Source organism: Dipodomys merriami, unplaced genomic scaffold, assembly GCF_024711535.1.
Source record: "Dipodomys merriami isolate MVZ:Mamm:240054 unplaced genomic scaffold, mDipMer1.0.p SCAF_12, whole genome shotgun sequence".
Taxonomy (NCBI): domain Eukaryota; kingdom Metazoa; phylum Chordata; class Mammalia; order Rodentia; family Heteromyidae; genus Dipodomys; species Dipodomys merriami.
The window spans coordinates 36,600,127-36,617,986 of NW_027202493.1; the positions used below are offsets into that span (position 1 = coordinate 36,600,127).

At 38.7% G+C, this 17,860-nt stretch overlaps 1 protein-coding gene across 3 annotated transcripts in view; it reads right to left on the reverse strand.

Annotated features, from left to right (window-relative positions):
- The window catches only part of Psd3 (pleckstrin and Sec7 domain containing 3), a 338,007-nt gene that overhangs the window by 227,825 nt on the left and 92,322 nt on the right, over positions 1-17,860 (reverse strand). For all 3 annotated transcript variants that reach the window (XM_070016552.1, XM_070016554.1, XM_070016557.1), the window contains exon 2: positions 10,893-11,001. In XM_070016552.1, the coding sequence (XP_069872653.1) occupies positions 10,893-11,001 (109 nt within the window). The remainder of the gene's footprint in view (positions 1-10,892; positions 11,002-17,860) is intronic.

The following is a 17,860-nucleotide window of genomic DNA, read 5'->3' on the forward strand; positions in this document are numbered from 1 at the left end:
CAGTAGCTTGCCAAGCCCTGCTGTAACCTTCACTGGAGACCTTGAGCCCTGTTCCACAAAGTCTCCTCTTTGCTCCCCTAAAGCTGTACTGACAACAATAGAAATTAGTTTTTTTCTTCCCTGTAAATAAAACAAAAACAAAGAGGGCTAGTATTAAAAAGACTTTACATGTCGCAGAGTAAATGAATAGCTTAAGCCAGGACCAGAGGCTAGGATGGAGCATCCAGAAGAAACTTAAAATTTTAAATTTTTCACATTAACTTGAAGCATCCAAAGAAATCCCACTGCACAATGTGACAGTGATATTTTAAGTTTTCACTGACTTTTGCAATTCAACGAGAAGGGATAAAAACTGTGGACAATGGACAGGGGGAATCTATAGTTAATCACAGATGGGTAAGCCAGGAGGAAAGAAGATGACCGGAGTTAAAGTTAAAGTTAAAGTTAAAGTTAAAGTTAAAGATTCCTGGCAATTGGAAGGACATACAACAGCTCTGATGGCTCAGAGTGTGTAGAGTGTGTGAACGGCCCAACCCGGGTCTTCTGCACAGAAACACCACTCGTTTGTTCCCTACTGCTAAGGCTCTAACATCAGAAGTACTGGTCTATATCCTAAAACAACCTCGACTAAGAAAGAGTCTGAGCAGCTTATCATAAATTCTGTTTAAAACTCAAAAAGCACAGATATAGACAAAGAGTTCCCAAAATAAACATGGCAGAGTTACACACCTGAAATGCAAATGAGAAATGGTGGTAGTAATAATAATAAACACAGCTGCTGAATTTAATTTCCTTTCATTTAACCTTTTGGAATAAGTCAAATTTATTAAATGTATGCACTCAGCACAGCAGGAGAGTAAGACATCACACAACCCTAAATCTTAAGTCTTTAACATGAAGTGCTTAAAATGAAACCATCTGTACAACAGGTTTACCAGTGAACCTAAAGAATGGAAAATTAATAATAGATGAAATGGGGCTGGGAAGGTGGCTCAGTGGTAGAGCGCTTGCCTTGCATGCATGAGGCCCTGGATTCAATTCCTCAGCACCACATAAGCAAAAAAAAAAAGCCGGAAGTGGCGCTATGGCTCAAGTGGTAGAGCACTAGCCTTGAGCTGAAGAGCTGAGGGACAGCGCCCAGGCCCAGAGTTCAGGCCCCACGACCAACAAAAAAAAAAGAAAGTCAAAAAATTACCACAAAGCAGTCGGATACTCAGACAGAGTCTCTGTACCAGGTAGCATAGGTGCCTTCAGAACAGCTGGTTCCGTAACAGAAGCAGATTCTGCAGCACAGTAGCAGCCCCCAGAAAGGATAATCAAACAAGCTGAGAAAGATGCAGAATCAGCTTTTCAAGAAGGTATTCTTTTGTTGAGTGATACTGAAATTTGAACTCATAGCCTCGACCACATCAATTACACTGCCAGTCATTTTTACTTTGGTTATTTTTCAGATGGAGCCTCATAATTTTACCCAGGCCAACCTCAGACAGTGATCCTCCTACTTATGCCTCCTTCATAAACTGGGATTACAACTACAACCATTTGTTGAAATGGGGTCTACCTGGCTGGCTTCAAACTGTGATCCTCCCAATCTCTGCCTCCTTAGGGGCTAGGATTATAAGTATGATCCAGTATCCCTGGGCTAAGAACGTACACTTTAAATCATCACTATTTAGACTTAATGCTTAAAATGTTCCATGATGAATCTTAATCCACATCTCCACCTAGGCTACTAATGCCTACTGCTCTCCACAACATCCTACACTCGTTCTCCTCATACCTAGAACAGCACGTTCTTCTCCCGGTTCCTTCCCTCCATCCAAGTCATACCTGCCCTTCTAGAGCATAAGAAGCCCGTGATTTCCCCCTTACACTGTTTCTCAGCACTTCCCTGAATCAAGTGATGACCACATGGCTCCCTCCTATTGAGACCACAGCTCTCTGGGCAGGATCTATAGCATGGCATTAGTCATCTGCTCACGAATCAGTACAACGTTCAGCACACTAAATTACGTGTCATCTTCTACTTAATGGCTCCTAATATGGATGCTGTCTTTCTTGTTAATTCATTGGCTCCTCCTAAGTAATGATTAGCAACACTGAATAAACAGCAATTATTTAATAAATATTTGCAGATATTAAATGAATGTAGTAAATAACAGACACGTTTATTTCTACCTCCCCTTTTTAAAACTATTTAAATACAAGAACTATACAAAATCTCAATTCCCAATAAATTCTCAGAAGTGTTACAAAATTGAGACTCCAGTCTTTTTTACAAAAATTATAAAACATGGTTTCAATCTTCCTTAATTCTATTTATCTCAAATAATAACTCAAAATTACTATGACAGATGTTCCAAAGATAACTAAAGATCCACTTTTCAGACACTTAAAAGCCCATCATCAAGAAGACACTCAAAATTGCTTTCACCTAGCTGGACATGGTGGCATGTCTCTGTAATCATAGCACTTAGGAGTATCTGTCTTGAAAAAAAAAAATGCTTTCTCCCGGTACATATGGGTTTCGCACTAGTCTATGCTTACTTATCTGCTTGGCTTCCTTTTCATCAGAAATATTTTAATAAAACAACTTACCAAGTTCCTGATGTACTGAAATTAAAGTTTTTTGTACCTTAAGATATGATTATGGCCTCCTTAAGTTAATCTCCCTACATTATTAAATGCACTGACTCTCCCAAAAAACTCCAATGTGTGAACAGCACAGAATAAACAACAACAAAAGGTGTTGAAGGAAGATAGAAGTAACTCAGTCATGGGTAAAAGGGCACCTGATCTTGTTTCACTGCTGTTTTATATTCGAATCCATTCTAATTCTACAATACTACAAGAAAATAAAACTAACTCAGTTTCATAGATGTTTGTATTATTCTAGCCTTAGAATGTCTGTGTGCTGCGTATTGGGGCTTTAACTGGGGTTGCAAGAAATTACACCCAAGGAGAGACAGTGGCCAACTAAGTGCTCCAGCCAGAAAGGGTATAGAACTGAGAACTTTCAGTGTCCTTGGGGGGCAAAGCATTGCCCATAACAAGTCTGTTTTCCTCCTTCAATGTGTCTACATCAGCTCATAATTCCACCTATGCAAAGGACCACATACTAAAGATCCAGGGCCCCACACCCAAACCTTCCTCCCTTCCAGACGAAGATTTCAAAGAGCCACTATGCTGTGTTGAAACTAGATGAGAGAGACCTAGAAAAACATAGAGCCTAGAAATTTTAGTTTTTATTTTTGACAATAAAAATTACTCCTTTAAATGGTGCTTGATACAGAAGTCCAATAAGTAATACAGATGAAAGCAGCTTAGATTCACATCACCATCTTCTCATTTCCTAACCTGCAGGGAGCACAAAGACCTTCATTTGAAGGTTAAAAACAAAAGGAAGATCAGAAATATAAGTGGAGCCAGAAAAGATAAGCAACATCCTCAGCTAAGCAACAAACTGGGCAAAGCGTAGCATGAGGTCTTGATCTGCCATGTCATAAACTGGAGGGTTTGCTGCAGACACACTTGAGTTTGCATGCCTAAGTCATGACTTACTTGCTGTGGGACCTGAGATTTTTACTTAGCTATGACATAAGAAGAGAGTAGGAACTGTATCAGAAGATCTTTGTAAAACTTACACTATGGAATATTTTAAAAAGTACTGCCAGGCATGATGACTCTCAGCTGAGATCAAGAAGATCATAGTTCAATGTTAATCAGGAAAAAGTCTGCAAGAACCCACCTCATCAAAAAACCATGTGTGGTTCTGACTGTCTTCAGCAGGAACTATAATAGGATTGACCTGTAGGCCAGACCTCAAAAAGTTAAGACCCTATCTCAAAAAGAACCATAGTTTAAAAAGAAAAGGCTGAAGGCATGGCCCAGACCTAGCTAGCATGGGACCCTGAGTTCAAAGTTTAGTACTAGATATAAGAAAAGTACCCTGGAGTTTATATAGTTCATGTATAAACTTGTTAAAATGCTCAATTCTGCCTAAGTTGTCTGATAAAATAAAATGTCTTCTAGATAACATTTAATTTTTTTTACAATTCACATCTCAGGGATATCAGATATAAATGCACACTAATATATACACATATATACCTAAGTAGTTATTCCATTATCACAATGGAACAAACTCAAAAGCTAAATCTGAAATCTTCCATATCAATCTTTCATTCAGTACACAGCCAACTGTACTGACTTCAGAAGTTTTTAAAAACTGAGATCTGATAAAGAGCCATCAGGTTCATTTCATTCCAAAGAAAAAAATAAATTGGCACATCTGTCAGTGCTTCTTCTACATTAGGAGAACTTAAAAAATGTTTTATTTTTTCTTTTAAAGCAACACTCCAGATCAAGTTTCATAAACTATTTTAAAGTACCATCTATTCAGGCATTGTTATTCTCAGGACTAATCAAACTGTCCACCTTAGAGCATACTGGGTAATTCACTATCTTCTTGCTATCAAACTTCCAAATTCTTATATGATTGCATGTTGCGATTATGATCTAATGGTGTATTAGTACATGGCTGGAATTTTGCTAAATCCCTAGGTTAAACAAAGCACAAAGAACAAAAGCATCCTAAATGACCTCTGAAACAAATCTGAAGGAAATTTGCTGGTAAGAAAATCAAACAGCAGCTGACATAGTAACAAGTATCACAAACTCAGGCCACCAGGGGGAGATGTTGCTTAACCATGAGCAACTGAGAATAAGACTGAAGCTGTACTTTCTATTCTTTGAAGGAAAAACCTAGAAATGTGCCACTTTATATCTGTAATTAGTGGTATACCTCTCAAAATCATTTCTGACTGTGAAAATCTATCATATCTTGAGGTCTAAGGTTATCCTAAGAAGAATAAAAGCATTCATGGTTACAGCAGAAAGGCACCAGACCACATCAAAAGGGTAGTGACTGGCTGGTGACTGTACCATAGGGTCGCCGGCTATTTGCACAGTGATAACACATCCTCAGTGATACACAGCCTCAAATTGTAAATAGGATCTTAACAGCTGCCCTGTTATAAGAACTTCCCTAATTCTTTTTTTTCCAATTTTTTTATTGTGATTACGTGGTTACATAATTTCCCAAATTTGAACTTCCCTAATTCTTAAAAGCTGGTTCATTTTTTTTTTTAATGAAACACTGGCTCAACCAAATAAAGCATAAGTGAAAGAGTTAAGCATGTCACCTCTGCTTTACAAAACAAAAGGGAAAAGATACTTCCTACTGAAGCTAAAAGATTAGGCAGCCTCTCAAGGAACAAAGCAAGCAGACCAGGCTAAAATACATTTTGTGAAGCAGGTTATAAACCTCATAGTTAGTTTTTCTTTTCTTTTAAATCATCCTTGGGGATTTGATGGTTATCTGAAGGACCAAAGTTTGCTCAAAAAACATACTAACAGCAACCAAAGAGCTCTATCCATCCATAAAAGACTAACCCTCCAATATAAGCAAACAGGAAAATCTTTTCAAATGAATCACAGATGGCTAAACAGCACATGATTAAAGTTTGACCTTAATTACATTTAGTGAAGCAAGCTTCTCCTGGAGCTAAGTTCTGTACTGTTCCAATGTTGCTTCAAAGTTGATATAATCTCACTCTCCAAAATAGTCATATTACAGGACCCAATGTGGGTGAGTACCCTCAGCTTCAGTCTCCTGAGTACCTGGACTGTAAGAGTACATGCCACATCCCTGAATCCTTTCTGGAAGAGAAGGAGGGAGATAACGCAGGGGATATGGCTTGTCAGTAAAGCACTAAATGGGGAACAAATAGTAAATAAATAAATCTAAGAACAACAAAATATTGTATTAAGTAGATACTAAGAAGAAGCTCTCAATGTGCCCGTCAGCTTGATTTTTCAACACTCCTTAGTTATCTTAATGTACGAAATATCCAGCAGTTCCAATGAGGCTACCAGGTACAGTTCATTTTGAAGATATGTGAGTCTTGACCAAAGGAGACTAAAATGGAAGCATGCATTGTTATGCCAAAAACTCTAGCCAAAGACAAAGTTTACATCACACTTCTTGGCACACTTGGTCAAGCCAAGACCACTAGAAACTACTGCCAATCAAGCAGGGTCTGTGGTTCAGCTAAAATAATGGAGCCCATCTGGTCAATTTAATAAGAGCCAAGGAACAGTGAGCAAATCTAACAGATAATTGTATGTCATACGGTAAAATCATTTTTCTGCTTCCCATAATGTATGGGAAAGAGTCTAGGGAGTTAGAAAGGAAGGAGAAAACTAAATGAAATGTGCCAAAGATAGAAGATTTACTAAAAAACAAGCCATAAAATTGCAAACCAACTTGTATCTGTGGTGAAGATGAGAAAATAAGTCAACAGAATACCTTAGAATTAGTGGATTTATTGTTCATTTCTTTATATGTGTGTGGTTTTCTATGTCATATTTTTTTAAAGCAATGATTGCTTGTTTTCCTGACTCCTGCAAAGAGATTAGGTGGGGGTTTGAGTGGGAATAAGCTGGTTTGCTGTTCTTCTGGTTTTGATTTTCTACTTGTTTGTTGTGCACACTGCTCTCCACGAATTCTATGCATGGAGGGTCATCACCCAAACCATCAGTGTGTTCTACCGTTACCTAACATGTACTGTTCATCATCAGGAATTACCCAGTTTCTTCTTTACACCAGAAGCAAAGAATAACCTAAAGCAGATCAAAAACTTAAATATATTAGTTAGAGCTATGAAAGAAAATACAGTTGTAAATCTTTTTTACTTTGGGTAAGGCAGTAGTTTCTTAGCTGTAACACCAAAAGCACAAGCAACAAAATAGGAAATCAATAAATTTAACTTAATTAAATTTAAAACTTTTGTGTTACAAATGATATTATCAAAAAAAGCAATCCTCGGGGCTGGGAAGGTGGCTCAGTGGTAGAGCGCTTGCCTTGCATGCCTGAGGCCCTAGGTTCGATTCCTCAGCACCCCATAAGCAAAAAGAAAAAAGCCGAAAGTGGCGCTGTGGCTCAAGTGGTAGAGCGCTAGCCTTGAGCTGAAGAGCTGAGGGACAACGCCCAGGCCCAGAGTTCAGGCCCCACGACTGGACCCAAAAAAAGAAAAAAAAAGCAATCCTCACAATAGAAGAAAATAATCTCCAAATCACATATTTGATATATCTGATAAGGGACATATATATAATAACAAAAACAATAACAAATAAACAACACTTACAATTCAATCCTAAAAAAGATTTAAAACTATTTTTACAAAGAGCAAAGGACAGAATAGAAATTTCTCCAAAGACAATACACTATAAGCCAATAAGGACATTAAAAGATACTCATTAAGAAATGCAAAACATAATCAAAAAAAGATGTCACTTCATATCTACTAAGATGATTATAATTAAAAAGACCACTACAACTATTGGCTACAAACATGTGAAGAAATTCTAGCCCTCATTGCTGCTGGTAGGAATATAAAATGGAGCAGCTGCAGTGGAAATAATTTGGAAGTTCATCATAGTTCAACATAGAGTTGCCCAAAGACACAGCTACTCTAATTCTAGGTATAGGACCAAAGTATAAAACACACACACATACACACACACACACACACACGCACACACACACTATAGAAATGCACATAACAGCACTATTCAAAACATGCAACCAAGCCAGGCACCGGTGGCTCAGACCACACACACACACACACACACACACACACACACACACACACACACACACACACACACACACACACACACACACACACACACACACACACACACACACACACACACACACACACACACACACACACACACACACTATAGAAATGCACATAACAGCACTATTCAAAACATGCAACCAAGCCAGGCACCTGTGGCTCAGACCTAAAATCCTAGCTACTAAGGAGGCTGAGATCGTGGTTCAAAGCCAGCCAGGGTAGGAAAGTCCATGAGACTCTTATCTCCACTAAATCACCAGAAAATTGGATGTTATGCTGTGGCTCAAGTGGTAGAGCACTCACCTTGAGCTGAAGAGCTGAGGACAGCACTCAGGCCCAGAGTTCAAGCCCTATAACCAACAACAACAAAAAAAAGTGCAGCCAAAATATGCAGACAAACAACCATCAATGATGAACAGACAAATAAATGTGCCCAATCTTATTTCCTTTTTTAAAAAATCAAAATGGGTGGTACATGTGTGAAGGAAAACATCAAAAGACCACGATTCCATGTACATGAAGTATCTAGAGTAAGCAATCCTACAACGACAAAAGGTAGACTCATAGCCATGTATAGGGGCTGCTAATGGTGCACATTTTCTTTTTCAGATGATAAAAATGTTCAAAAGGTGACTGACTATCGTGATGGGATACACAATTCTATAAACATACCAAAACCTATTGATTTTTACACTTTCAATAGGCAACTTATAGGGTATATAAACTGCAACTCAGGGCTGGGAATGCGGCTCAGTGGTAGAGTGCTTGCCTTGCATGTATGAAGCCCTGGGTTCGATTCCTCAGCACCACATAAGCAAAAAAAGAAAAAAAAAAGCTGGAAGTGGCGCTGTGGCTCAAGTGGTAGAGTGCTAGCCTTGAGGGACAGCGCCCAGGCCCAGAGTTCAGGCCCCACGACCAGACCCAGTAAATAAATAAATAAATAAATACATAAATAAATACATAAATAAATAAATAAAATAAACTGCAACTCCATAAAATAAGTAGTGATTCTACACAAAATGAACTGTTGAAGCTTCCAGATCACTGCAGCAGACAAGAATAGTTTGCCATCTTCTCTTCTCTAAGCCATATTAACCAGCTACACATGACAAAACAATTACACAGCAACGCTGAGGAAGAGATTTATATAAAATGACAGACAAAAGACAGAAGAAATCATAGCCCTGAATAAACCTGGAAGCCACAGTTGTCCTACCAATAGGGCCAGCAGACAATGAAAACCCAGAAGTGACAAGTTTCTATGCCTGGAATGAGAAGAACAAGTGTCAGCACTGATTAACTGAAGGTAACCTACAAAACACCAACATGGCCCTCCTCCTACTAGCTCTGCTACTTGGAGGCTTTCTTCTGTGATGTACTTTGTGTGGTTGTCACCCAGCCCCACCTCACACAGGCTCATCACAGCCTTATACTCCTCACATACCAAAAAAAACTTCTAGCTATCTATACTTGGGAACTTACACCTTCATTCATGTATAGAAATGGAGAAACAAACTCCAACAGGCATTTGAGGAAAAACAGAAGTTCCAAGATTTAGTGAAATAGAACTGAACTTAGAGGAAGGATATATTCAGGAAATTGAAAATAATCTTAAAGATTAAATTCAGATTGATTCTTTCCAGGCTAAAATAACATGCACAAATGAACAGACTATAGTGAAAACTGAATGAAAGAAAGTGCTCGAAATTATATACACAATTATCAAAATGGAAGTGTTCTTAGAAAGAATGGAAGATGATAAATTAGGAGAGAAAAGCTAGGAGTCATAGCAGATGGCTTCAATTCAAGAGACCCAATATCCAAACCATAAGTAGAGGTGGAATGATCCAAAAATCACAGAACAAACGTTTCCTGAGCTAAGGAAATATATGACTGGAAGGGCTCCAGGAAGGCTGTGGAAAGAGAAAAAAAAAACTATCTCCTGAGCTGAAGAAAGGGAGGTAAAGAATGCCCAGGGAGCATCCAGGGACAACGAGTAGATTACCCATAAAGGAGCAGGCATCCTAGTTGCATCAGCACCAGAGGATGCTAAGAGAGAACAAAGCAAGACCCTCAGATTTCTGAAGGGAATTATTTTAATCAAACTTCAATTTCTGGGAAATAAGCAATAAAGCATAAAAAAATTCAGATACACAAAGCTTTATAAAATTTACCAATCTCGGTCTTCTGGAAGCAGTACTAAAGAGATACTCTAGTCAAAAAAAGGGATCCAAGATTGGAGGGCACAATCCAAGAAGTAGTACATCAAATTTGGAATGCAATAAAGAATTTTGTTTAAGTCTAAGAAAAACAGTTGTGTGACGGCCTAGAACATTTTTGGCACAAATTGGTCCAAATTCTCAGAAGCTTCTGATGAGAAGCACATATTCAAGAAGAAAATAAATTCTTCTTGCTGGCAATATAGTAAAGACACAACATTCAACCAGTAATTTCTAACATTATAAACTACCTTTCTACTTACACTCCTCTCTGCTCTCATAGGCAGTAGCATCCTGTGAGCAGGAGGTTTATGCACACAGGCTCAGCGTCCAAATACATTGTTTAGTTTCTGCATGGGGTAAGTGCTGGTGCCACATTTTAAATGTTTAGAGTCAATTTTCAGGGCAAGCACAAAAGACTGAGACAGTCTCAGGACAGAGATAGGTACAGGCCATGGCCTGGGAAGGATAAAAGCAGATGGCTAGGGGCTTTGGCCTGGCAAGAACTGCTGGAGAGGAAGAGCAGAGGCCAAACATCCTCATCTTCCATGATAGCATCATGAGATGACTGCATCAGAAATGAAGTTTCAACTAAAACCCTACATACAGCCAAATAATCAAAAATTAAAATATAATTGTAGGCGTAAGGAACTGGATAGGCAATATAAGCCAAATAGAACAATTTATAGTACAGAACTAATTAGGGAATTCTATATGAGACAACTACCAAAAAACTTACAAAAAAAAAAAAAACAAGAACATGACTTGAATAACTGGAAACAAGCTACAGAAACCACATCACTATTTCAGCATTCTACATCAGGGGAAGTTTGCATTGATGAATGATGGGAGCAAATAGACTTCACAAAGAAGGTAGGAAAGAAGGAATGCAGGTGAAGAAAAAGTACTCAGAAATCAGAAGTGCTAATTACCTTTTACCGACAGGAGTGGATTGAGAAATACTCACTAGTATCAGCAGTTTTCTCTTCTGATCTTCCAAATAAAAATTCATATTTGGCCTTGGCAACACTCTGGGAATGTGCTGATGCGTTATTAACCCAAACAAATGTCTCTGCCTACAAAATGAGAACAAAGACATCATTAAAAAGACATCACAAAAATTAATCATAAAACTATTCAGTGAGGATTGATTAAGCAATTATGGCAAATGTACTTTGTAGAGGCTATCTAACTACTCAAAATAACAACATAACCCAAAAAATTCACACTATAAAGAATAATTATAGAAAATACTTTAAAAAACTGAAAAAGAGTGTTTTGATGGTAGGACATATTTATGAAAGATTTCTTTTAAATTGTTATACATTGGCAACAAGAAAACTACACTTTAAGATCTAAAGTTTTCCACATAATTATCATTGTCAACACCAAAGCAAAAATATTTCTCTATAGTGAACACCAAAAGAGGTAATCTTTCTTCAAAAGAGATCATATTTTTACAAAATCAGAAACACCATTCAGCCAAAAAGGGCACAAACAGGACTGCCAAGCATTTGATTTATACTGACATTCCTAAAAGACCCTTCTTTGAAGGAGGTTACAGTGAACATGGCTCATACCATAATTCTCAGTTCCTAAGAGATCCTTTCTGGCTGCTTTAGGCAACTGCCAAAAATCAAGAGTGGTTTCTTTCTCTGGTGTAGGTTAAAAATATGTTACATGGGCTGGGCACTGGTGGCTCATGCCTGTAATCCTAACTACTAAGGGGGCTGAGATCTGATGATCGTGGTTTGAAACCAGCCCAAGCAATAAAATCCATGAGACTCTTGTGCAATTAATCACAGAAAAAGCCAGAAGTAGTACAGAGCTACCTGTGAGCACAAAAGCTTAGGAACAGCACCCAGGCCCAGAGTTCAAGACCTAGAACCCTCCCAACCTCCCTCCCCCACCCCCCAAAAAGTTACATGGAAGAAATGTTAAAACATACAGAAATTGACCTGAGCCAGTGAAGGAATTATTATTCTGCCTGTACTCTTGACTCAAACATTAACCAGGATCTACACCTTACCCACAGTGGTTTCAGTGCTCTGTACATGAAGTATCCTAGATCATGTTTGACCAGCAACTGATCATTTGCTTTGGGGAAAAGCGTTATGAAGACTTTTGTGAGCCCCAAGTAATTACTTCAAAGAAGAAAATCTTACGACTTCTATCATAACATTTGGAGCCAAAATGATAGAAGGCCCCAATCGTAACCTCCACCCCAGCCTGCGATGCACACACACAGGCTCAATGGGCATAGGCCCTTTTGTTCTTCAGTACATGATCAAGAGATAGCTATCTTGAAATAGTAGTTTCTTAGAATAGCTCTTCAATCACTTAATGTTCATAATGTGTAAACTTCATCTTTCTGGAAAATGCACACTCGTCTGCTTTGTGCTTAATAATCACAGGTCCATAATCAATTTCTCCAACAGAGAGGAAACACCAATTTTTAATGGGTTTGATGAGCTTCAGATTGGTAAAAAAAGAAACTCGGCTAAGGAGGCCCTACAATAGGTGAAATGGTTAGACAAGAGGAACTAGTACCTACAGAGATGAGAAGGGGCTGAGGAAGAGCAGCAAGGCCCTCTGAACAGAGGGAAGGGAAGCTGTTTGCATGCCTCGAGTTATAGAAGGATCAATCTTTGCAAATACTGAGAGAAAGCAGGTGAAGAAAAGTAGTCCCAGCTGACAGAGATAATAGGATCATTAACAGAAGGCAGGGACCAAATACACAAGGCCTACAGAATTTTAATCAAAACTTGAAAAAAAGCCACCCAATGATTTTAAAAAACCAAATACATTTGTATCTTTAAAGCTTGAACTCAATGCCTGGGCCCTGTCCCAGAGCCTTTGTGCTCAAGGCTAGTGCTCTACCACTTGAGCCATATCTCCACTTCCAGCTTTTTGGTGGTTAATTGGAGATCAGAGTCTCATAGACTTTCATGCCTAGGGTTGGCTTCCAACTGCAATCCTCAGATCTCAGCCTCCTGCGTAGGTAGGGCCTAACCAGCAGCACCCTGTCCATTTATACTTTTTAAAGATAATATGATTGCTACAGAAAATTGACAGGAGACAAGAGGATGTGAACTATAACCAGATTTATATATAAATGAGCTCACACGTATATATTTAACAGGATAAACTAAAAACACCAGAGTAGACAACACATAGTATAATGAACATGGTTCCCTGTTTTACTGAAGTTCTAAGATGAATGCATCTGTGAGGCATAGGAGTGGAAGAGTGCAGAGGTATGTAGGAGTGTGCACAGACATATGCATACACACTATTCAAAGTGTATTTCTCTGCAGCTTATAATCAAAACTGCTTGAAGCACATTACTGTTGGGTGATTCTCAAACTTCAATATGACTTAGCATCACCCACCACAATTATTAGAGCATATACTGGTAGGATCCCCCTAAGTTTCAGATTCATCCAGTCAAGTGTGGGGCCTGAGTGAGAATTTTCTAACAATCCAGGTGATGCTAGTATCACCTACAGCCTAAACCAGTCTTCTTCATACTCGACTGTATGTAAATATCATCCCAAGGTCATATGAACTATCCACTGAGCAGGTCTGAGATAGAGCTAAAGACTCCCCATTCCTAAAAGTTGCAGGCAAGAATGGTGGGAACTGAAGCTGGACAGTGAAGTAGTGCTCAAAGCAGTCATATTCCCCCAGAAGAGGAACATTCTGCAAAAGCCTTCTATAGCAAAGGGTAGAATGTACTCAAGGGCTCCACTCTAACAAAGCACTCCATATGATAATGCTCGTGGGGGCCCTGCATCCCAACACTCAGGCCCAGATCAAAGCATTAATATTCTCCACCTTGCTTATGGGAAACAACACTATTTTACTCACTGAGATTTTCCAAAGAGTTTTTTCTGGTTGTATAAAACTGAAGGTAAAAACACCATAGCAGACAGTGGGCTTTGTTTGCTAGATATTCAGATGTTCCCGTGCTTAAATTCTAAGTCCTACCTTGCCCCCAACAATCTTATAGAAGGCCAAGTGGCTATATCTTGCAGACAGGAAATCTTAATTTTATTTAAAAAGACAACCAGCCCAAGAATGATCTAAATAAGTCCAAAATCCACCAATGAATGGCCTAACCAGATCCTTCCACAGTAAAATATAAAAGTTATTCTTATGGCTACTTGGCCTCTACTACCATATTTCTCACATTCCTTAACTTTCACAGCAATGTTTTCTGAAAATTAGATGCTAATTATTTTGTAGAAAGTTCTTTACCTTAGGTGTATCTTTAAGATTCCACGTGATTAAATTCAGGTCACGAATCACTAACAGGAATGCGGAGGAGGCTTGCTATTTTCTTCTTACCCTACCAAGCAACACTTGTTCTCTATTTGTTTTATTACTGATAGTATTTGCTTTGATCAGCCAGGCTTCTCCAATGTCAACTTAAACATACTGTCATTGTAATTAATTAGTACACTGTGGAAAGATTCTTAGCAAATATATAAATCCACTTTTCCTCATGAAATTACCACTTTTATAAATTTATTTTTATCAGTAGAGGCTAAATTCACTACTTTATGTAATAGATTATTATCCACCCTGTGGATTATTTATTTACATTGTCCAGTTTGAGCCAGTGGGTAATTTCTTTCATCTTTTCAAAAGATCCACCTCATCCATCAGTCCATTATTCTCTGATCTTTTCTTTATCTTATGGTACAGATAGCTTCTCTTATATTTCCAATCTGTCCAAGAAACAATCATTTCCCCAAAAAAAAAAACTGTTTCCTTTTCAGTAACTAACTTAATCATAAAGATTTGTGACATAATAATTAAATTCACCCATTACTATTGGATTATATCCAGATTATAGGCCAGCTTAGAGGTCAGAGCTAGGGGATTTTCATATCCACTTCCCTCTCTCTCTCTCTCTCTTTTTCTCTCTCTTTCTCTCTCTCTCTACACACACACACACACACACACACACACACACACACATACAGTGTCACGGTGGCAGGCTGAATAAAGGCCCTTTCAAAGATGCCTGCAGTCTAACTTCTGATACCTGTGAATATTACTTGACATCACATAGACTTTGAAGGTATGATTAAGTTGAATTCTTTGATATGGGAAAGCTGTTGGATTATTCAAATGGGCCCTACCTACAATTATATATGTCTTCAGGTAGTAAAAGGAACTCTGAAACAGAAGACAGTTGTGGACCCAGTACACAGAAAAGCAGATTCCCGTTAAACAAACAAACAAACACAGCTGATGTCTATTAATCTGAAGATAAGTGAAGGGACCCTGAGCCTATCCATGAAGCTGGAAATGGCAAGGAAACTGACTGCCCTCATGGGTCTCCAGAGGGACCATTGGACCCAGATTCTCCAGAAACTGGAAGAAAATTACTATCTGTTGCTTTTAGCAATAGATTGCTATAGTCACAGGAAACTATACAGACCTAAGGAACTATGCCTTCATATGCACACATGTATATCTACACTCACCTCCACTGCACGCATTCAATAAAACACCATGGGGTCATATTTATTTTTCCATCAATACATTTCTGCTGCTTTCAAGTACCAACGAGTTGTTAATGAAATAATCATAACTAATGTGTAATTGTGATCCTATACTGTTCCGGGTAAGCAGTTCGTTCAAAAACACTTTGTTCTACCCCTCTAATTATAACTTCCCATTATAATTAACAAATTTCAATTGCTCAAAAACAGCCAAAACTATCCATTCTTTTGTTTTCCTGAAATAAAGAGAGCACTTTTCCCTTTAAAAGTATGTTTGACATAAGCCTGCAGATAAAGTAGAAATACACACGTGCCTGAACAGAAAGGAATAACCAGTGTGTTTCCTACCCACAGCCCCATAGTACCTGGACAGGCTCACTTGGATGGATATACCAAAAGTCAGCAGCAACATCAAGTAAAATTCCATTCGAGAGTAGAGAGAAACCAAAAACATCTAAGAGACAAATGTGGACGGTAACTGGCCAACTGAATCTCTGAAGGTTAGAAAGCACCAAAGCCACATCAATAAGGAAATGGGCCACAGGCTAATGAGAAAACAATGACAAAAAAAAAGGGCAAAAGTCAGTCCCTCACCTACACATTATCTAACCCTGGTGCCAGACTGCTAATTGTGAACATAAGAGAGACCCGAGCTGAATTCTTGGCCTTTTGAAGTGTCCCTGGAGGCCCATTCCTGTTTTCCCACCAGCTGCTGTCTAGTCACTCTGCCCATTTCTTGAAAGTAGCTCCTCAGGGACCTGGGGAAATGGGCATTATGTTGCTCCCAAGGCTGCAGTCAGGGCAGGTGGCCTAATGTGGGGAGTGGGGGCTTGGAAACAAAGCACACTGGCTTCCATCATCCAAACGTAAGCCAGTAGGAAGAATACAAAGCAAGACTTCAACAGATTCACAGGAAGCTTCCTCATCTTAGACTCCTTTGAGTTCTCTTCAGACCAAATGGGAAGATGCTATCCCCTCTTTTAGGACCTGTGCCCACTCCTAGCATTCTAGGCAAGGCTCCAAATGCTGAAGACATTAGGTTTTGTTTTGTTGTGTTTTACAAATAGTGACAGCTGTTTAATTTCTTTAATGTGATATAGGGAGCTACAATGCTAAATATCCATTTGTAATAAAACTTCATATAAAACTCTTTAAAGACACAGGGTGCCAGGCACTGTGGCTCATACCTATCATCTTAGGTACTCAGGAGGCTAAAGTCTGAAAACTTCTGTTCAGTCATCCTAGGCAGAAAAATCATGAGACTCTTCTCTCCAATTGACCAGCAAAATGCTAGAAATGGCTCAAGTGGTAGAGTACCAAGTGAAAAAGCTCAAGCCTCACTAGCAGCAGAAAACAAACAAAAACAGACACGGGGACCAAGTTTCCTCACCACCCCTTCACTAAGATTCAAATTTTGAAGAGTTGGAGACTTTAAAGGAAGAGTTTAAAAGAAAATTAGCAATAAATATGACTAGTTCATAAGATACTCTTTACTACCTTTCCCACAGTTCACAGTAAAGTAAGCAAGCGACGGCTGAGATCTTTTCTCATCTACACTTCGCCTGTCTTATTTTCTTTCCCTATTTCTGATCGTCCTTGTCTTCCTTGAGCTTCTTGATACTGTTTATTATAATCCATAAGTGAAACAAGCTCTAAATAACCACAGCTTTAAAATAATAGCCTTTGAAAACATCCACTTTCTTGCTACAGAACTGAGGTTGCTGATCAGGATTCTGGAACAGCCCCCAAACAGAGGGCACTTCTGAACCTAAGCTAGGTCACATGAGGAAAAGCCACAATGCCAGACAACTCTGAAAGGCAGCACAGCATAATCAGGATCCCTAGGATTTTGAAACATAACATTCATAAATGTTCCCCTAGAACAGCCAGTACTGAAGAGCCAGTATTGGGAATAACCAAAAGAAGTATCATACCAAGCAGATGGACAGATTTATGGTCTATGTTCAGTAAGTATTTTTGCTACCAGCCATGATAGCATATACCTGTAGTCCCACCTACCCTTGAGCATAGGAGTTCAGGCCAGTTTGAACAACATTGTAAGATCCTGCCTTATGAATGAATAAATAAATGAGGAAGAAGCATAAATAAATGCACCTTTGGTTATCTTTCTTTAGTTACTTCAAAAGCTAACCAGTCACTGAAACAAAATTAAATCCACTCAGCCTTTTTTCCCTCAGTTTGAGACAGGGTCTTTTTATGTAGTTAGGATAGCCTGGAACTCTCAGGCCCCCTTCCGACCTCCTAAGCAGTGGGCTTTCAGGCATGCACCACCACACATTACATACCTGATATAAATTTTTAAGAAACATGTCACTTGACACTTTGACAAAGAGAAAAACAAGTGTTAAACATAAACTCAAGCCAAGAATCATGAATATCTTCTTTCTTAATTTGCTCC